This window comes from Artemia sp. Qi Xiang Cuo, chromosome 4, assembly GCF_049724085.1.
Source record: "Artemia sp. Qi Xiang Cuo chromosome 4, ASM4972408v1, whole genome shotgun sequence".
Classification (NCBI taxonomy): Eukaryota; Metazoa; Arthropoda; class Branchiopoda; order Anostraca; family Artemiidae; genus Artemia; species Artemia sp. Qi Xiang Cuo.
This window is the reverse complement of record NC_142797.1, coordinates 32,619,350-32,625,585: the sequence shown is the minus strand read 5'-3', so window position 1 is coordinate 32,625,585 and position 6,236 is coordinate 32,619,350. Positions and strand designations below refer to the sequence as shown.

General features: G+C 35.4%; 1 protein-coding gene across 1 annotated transcript; it reads left to right on the top strand.

Moving 5' to 3' along the window:
• The first annotated feature begins 5,664 nt into the window (after positions 1 to 5,664).
• On the top strand, positions 5,665 to 6,018 carry LOC148953022 (uncharacterized). The gene has a single exon (XM_089087849.1). It carries the CDS (start codon positions 5,665 to 5,667, stop codon positions 6,016 to 6,018), a length of 354 nt encoding a protein of 117 aa, XP_088943975.1.
• Positions 6,019 to 6,236: the final 218 nt, after the last annotated feature.

Here is a 6,236-nt window from a genome sequence, read left to right as displayed (position 1 = left end):
GCAACATTAGAACTTAAAATGAACAGAAATTATTACGTATATGAGGGGTTTCTCCCCCAAGTCAATACCTCGCTCTTTACGCTACAGTTTTTTTTAGTGTTTTCAAAAAAGCTCCCTATTCTAATTAAACGGCCTTTGTGATTCAGAGGTGTGTGAATTAAATTTTTTTTTTACTTTTAACGTAAATATCGTGGTATTGACTAAGGGGATAACCCCATAATATACGTAATAAAATACACGTAATAAAAAAAAAACAATAAAAAAAACAAGCGATACGGCTCAATAGTAAGCGAAACTTTCAAAAACGGAACTTTGATGTAAATAAATGTATCATAAGAATAGGCTTATAATGCTGATTCTAAATATACGAATTTTGTTAGGTTTAGTATTACTCATCAAAGGCTACGAGCCTGAGAAAACTTACCTGATTTTTTAAAGTGGGGGAAAACATCCCCTAAAAGTGAAAAATTTTTAATGAAAATCACTGTCAGATTCAGTGTATCAGAAAACCCTATAACATAGGTTTCAAGCTCATATCTGCAAAAATCTGCAACTTTGTATTTTTTTCAGAAGAAAAATATACGACTATAGAAGTTCGTTACGTAAGTTAATTTGTAAATTACGTCAGAACCAAATTTAGAGACAGCCATTTAGCAAAAGAAAAGTAAAATTTTTATGCAAATTTTGTTTACTTATTCAATGACGGCGAGCCAAAATAAAAGCTGCATTAACTAAAAAACGATCAGAAATTAAATAAAAAAAAACAAGTTTTTTAAACTGAAAGTAAGGAGCGACATTAAAACTTAAAACGAACAGAAATTATTCCGTATATGAAAGGGGCTGTCCCCTCCTCAACGCCTCGCTCTTTACGCTAAAGTTTGACTCTGTCTCACAACTTTATTTTTTAAAACAATAAAAAACTTTAGCGTAAAGAGCGAGGCGTTGAGGAGGGGACAGCCCCTTTCATATACGGAATAATTTCTGTTCGTTTTAAGTTTTAATGTCGCTCCTTACTTTCAGTTTAAAAAACTTGTTTTTTTTTATTTAATCTACATAGAGACAATGTGAAACATACCAAATATTTTATAATACATTTAGTCAATAACTATTCAGAAACAGTAAAGGATTTCTTACGGCTCGTTTCACAATGAGGTTTTATTAATAATTATTTAATTTGTTAATATAGCTAGCGTTAATTTGACCCAATTAGACTTTGCATTAAATTGGTATACCATAAAATTTTCTGATTGGTTATAAACTATGAAAAAGTTTGATTGGCTGAAATTAGTGCTAGCTTAATTTCGATATCACTAAGATCTTATTGGGAATGAGTCTGATGGTAAATCTTTACTATAATTATATATTTGAGATTAGAATTAAGGCTAATTTAACCTTTACAGTCCTAACACTAAAAACACCCTTGTTTATTACACCCTTGTTAAAATGATTGATTGATTGATGATTGACTGATTATATATAAACTATTCTCCCGAACAATATACATCAGTATTTCCTAATGTTTTGCAAAAAATGAACATAGTTAGGAGGGTAGTGCCTCCTTCCAGCAGAAAACTCATTACCAGCTAGAAAGTCTTCCGTGGTGAAAGTGAAGTTTTTTTCAAGAGAAATTAATCACCCCTCCCTCTCCCCTCTCTGAAAAACACTCCCACTCTCTTGCCCAACGAGCGATCCACAGCTACGCCCATTCTTGAAATTAATTGCTAATAAACTGGTGATAAGATTCACAAGCAGCCTTATATTGTATCTCTTAACTTCCTTGGCATGGAATAGGCTACGCCTTTATTATAAGACGCAGGTTCGTAAGGTAATAAAGGCTGCTAAAGTTCAGAAAAATTCCTTTAATCGTCAATTTTCCAAGTGACTGCTCTTCCGTCATGCGATTAATCGCATATTGCCTACTTTTTGACTTTTTAGTTGCAAGCTGTTTATTGACTAATGCAGTCAAAGGGTATTCGATTCCTTCATGGGGAGCTTGTAAGAGGATTAACTAGACAATTTGACTTTTCATAGAAGCAGCTAAAATGGGCCCATTAAATTAGCGTTTACCGAGGTATGGAGTTATGCTAAAGTTTAGGTTGGATTAAAAATTAAAACAAATAAATATAAAATGAATACCAACTGAACATATTGCACATCAAAAGATATTACAATTTCATTTTTTAGCTCATTTTATTATCTGATGATTATAAGAAACACACTTTGAAAGAGATGGGGGGGGGGTGTCTATTAAATATCTTCTAAGCTATGGGTTAAAACGGTCCTGGTTTCCATTCATAATTAAATAGAAAAAAAAAATATTTTTTCTTTACTGAAAGTAGAGTCACACTTAAAATTGAAAATATAATCAGTTTGTAATGAAAGATTTTTGTTTACCGATTGCCTTTCAAACTTTTAAACTGAAATTACATTAGTTTAAAGCAAACACAAATAAATAACACCCTTCCTTCTCGAGGCATTGGGATTTTCTATTAAAAATTTGTATGGCATTGCAATTGTGTTAGAGCATTCATTCTTGAAATACTAATGAAAAAAGTCAGAATTTAGAATACAGAGTGGGGTCAAGGAGGGGTTGGCTACCGCTCTCCCTTCATATCGAGGGTAATTTTTGTTCATTTTAAGTTTTCAATGTCACTCTTTACCTTTTTAGCATTTTTTATTTTAATAATGCTGGTTATTAATAAAATATTTAGTGGTATCACGAAATAATACCTGCCCCTGTTGCTGGTACAAAATCGGGAATAAAATCTCCCTTGGATGCATTGTTTTTATGCAATAAAACGGGATTTTGCAAACTACGATGGATACTGTCGTCATCGTCAAACCTTCACTGTTTGCACCTAAGTTCAAATTTTCATTACAATGCATCGATATTTACAAACTAACGATTCCAACTAAAAATATCGTTCTCTCATCAAGAGGGTAACAGTCACCCCCCTCCCAGTATCCATACTGCACTCTTAGTCGGAACAAACTACAAATACTACTATGAACTCACCACAGCAACGAGCCGCTGAAGCCAACACAGGCACGTACACTCCTCCACCTCAATGTATTTGGAGCTTCAATCCTTTCTTTGTTGTTCTATTTTCCTTTAAATCCTCTCTTATAATCTCTTTCCATATCATTTGGAGACGACCTGCTTTTTGTGTGGCTCCTGATGGATGGCCACAAAGTGAAATCTTTGGCAATTTATCGTTAATAATGGGCCACAAAGCAAAATCTTTGGCAATTTATCATCAGTAAAACATGGCCTTTCTTTCATTAAAGATTTGGAAAGCGGGAACGGAGCACCATTTTTCGTAGAGCGTATTGTTTGATATACGGTCAGTCAAATAATTACTTAGAACCATACTTAGACAATTCCTTTGGAAAACACTTAACAAATCTTCCTCAGCCTTTCACACTGCCCACGTTTCAGAGCCATGGTTGGCCATTGTCATGACCTTATCTACCAGTATTCTAATCTTATTTGGCAGACTAATCTTCATGCCCGAGATTACGATACCGAAATTGAGCTGGCACTAATTTGAACCAAACATAATTTTTAATAGTTTTCTAGCTAATCGAAAAATTTTTGTGAAAAATCTGATTAGCTGAAATTAGTGTTAGCTAAATATCTGTATTCGTAAAACATCATTGTAACGTGTAAATCACCATCTTCTGAAACTATTTCAACTGCAAAAGACGCACTGCACCTTGATTATTCCACTTTTAACTTGATTAATCATCATTAATTACAATTCATTACTCATTAATCACTAGATCAATCATCATTACTAATGTTCTCGTTACCTAATATCACCTCTTTAACCTTGTTTATTCTTAGTCAAAGCCATTGAGTTATTTTAGCATTAATTTTCAAGCCTTTTCTTGTACCCTGAAATCAACCTCCGAAAATTCGTTCGTTTCACTGATATTTTAATACAGAAGAGTCAAATCACCTACATAATCTACGTCTAGCAGAGTTTTACCTTCCTATTTGACGTGTTCCTTGGAACAAAGTTCATCAAAATGCTCCGTTTAAACGGAGGAGGGTAGGACACAACCCAACTTATTTCCTGATTCCATGCAAAACCAAGTGCTAACATCAGGTCCTACCTTATTTACGACAATATTATTCTTTACATTGCACTAATCACATAAATGCACTTGTCTGGGGTTGCCATACAGGGAAAGAACCTTCATTAAAGCTTTTTTATGAGAAGAATCAAATGCTTCCCATAATTATAATCAATAAAACTGGGACTTAAAAGGTCTGATGCTTCTTGTCTTATGTTGACTTCTTTCTTTCGTATTTCTACTCTCGATGGGCCTTGTGTTATTAGGTAGCTACAACAATCCTAAAAAAAACTCCCAAAATTGAAATATTTTACAATCAAGGCTAATCGTATCCCCCTCAACACATGAATTAAATTCCACTAGTTTCAAATAAATTCTAACAATCATTTAAAAAATCACTTAAAATCAATAATCTATAATCTAAAAATTCATAAAAATCCTATGCTATTTCTACATTCCCTAAAAATTTACTCAATTTTTTTTCATAATATAAACTCCGCTAATTCAAATGTAATTCTTCAAATCTAAGACCTCAAATCTAAAGCCTAGAATCTAAGTCTCAAATACTTCAAATCTAAACTCTATATTTTTTTTCTTCATATCATACAAAATCCTATCTTATTTCTATATTCCATGAAACTATATTTAATCATAAACACCATAAATTCTAATTATTCAATTAAATTTAAATCTTACCTAATATATAAACTTAGAAGAACTTAAACTTAGTATATAAACTAAAAACTCTTTCTTTCGTTTTAGAATGCCAAAAACAAGGAAAGCTGATCCGTAGCTTTACTTCGGGAATGAGGAGGACATGAAGAAAGCAGTAGAAGCTCACCTTTATGGGATGCCACTTCGAGCAGCTGCTAAAGTTTACAATGTCAAGCGGTCAACTCTTAGCAGATATGCCACTGCGTTTCGTAATAGAGCGGATGAAAAAAAGAAGAGTTTAGTTACACTCCCGCCTATGACAACAGGCGAGTATTTACGATTGAGCAGGAACTTCAACTTGAAGAGTACATCCTTCAAGCAGCCCGAATGCACTATGGTCTCTCCAGGAAGAGAGCCAGAGAGCTTGCTTGGCATATGGAAAAACGAAAAGGACTTGTATATCCATCAAGCTGGGACACAGAAAAGTCTGCAGGCAAAGACTGGCTGTATGGCTTTCTTAGAGAGCATCCTTCGATTTCGCTTCGAAGGCCGGAACCTACAAGTATCCAGAGAAGGTTTGGTTTCAATCGTGTTACTGTTGACACTTTTTACAGGAATCTTGAAGAGTTTTATTCAAAATACAAGTTCCCTGCTAGTCAGATCTTCAACCTCGATGAGACTGGGCTCACGAATGTCAGAACAAGTGTCAAAGAGTGTTGAGCCTAAAGGGAGTAAAGCAGCTTGGTGCTACGACTTCCCAAGAGACAGAAGAAAGCTGGTGACCATGGTGGGCACTATAAATTCTATGGAAGGATTTATCCCAACATTTCTGATTTTACCACGAGCACGTTTTTTATAAAGGGTCCTTGATGGAGCCCCCCCCCCCCAGAGACTGCTGGAACAGCAAGTCATAAGTCTAGAAATGCTTGGATGACAAAGGATCTGTTTTTGCTGTATTTGGAGCACTTTGTATCGCATGTCCGTCCATCTCCAGAGAATCCTGTCTTAATTCTGATGGACAATCATGAAATTCACACCAGTTACGATGCAATTTGGTTGGCGAAAGAAAAGGGAATACATTTACTTACGTTCCCGCCGCACACATCATCCTGGTTGCAACCTCTCGACGTTTTGGTTTATGGACCTTTAAAGACTTACTGGTCACAGGCAAGGGAGAACTGGTTGAGACTTCACCCTGGTCGAGCAGTGACAGAATATGAGATCGGTGAATTACTGGGGGTTGCTTTTCCTAAGGCCTTCTCTCAAACTAACATCACTAGTTGATTTTCAAAGCCTGGAATTTTCCCGCTGAATACTGGAGCGTGGCAAGAATCTGACTTTGTTCCTGCTTTGCGACGAGAAGATACTGCTGAGCCGGGAAATTAGTCTGCCGCTGTTGACGAAAATTTACCAGATCCACAAGAGCTTCGTTTGAGCCTGAGTCCCAGTGCTACAACCCATTCAACCTCGTTTGTTGTGCCAGAAGATATTATACCCCTGCC

Bases quoted from the DNA above. Each gene is read 5' to 3' on its own strand.
- LOC148953022 (XM_089087849.1), top strand. From the start codon at position 5,665: ATGACAAAGGATCTGTTTTTGCTGTATTTGGAGCACTTTGTATCGCAT.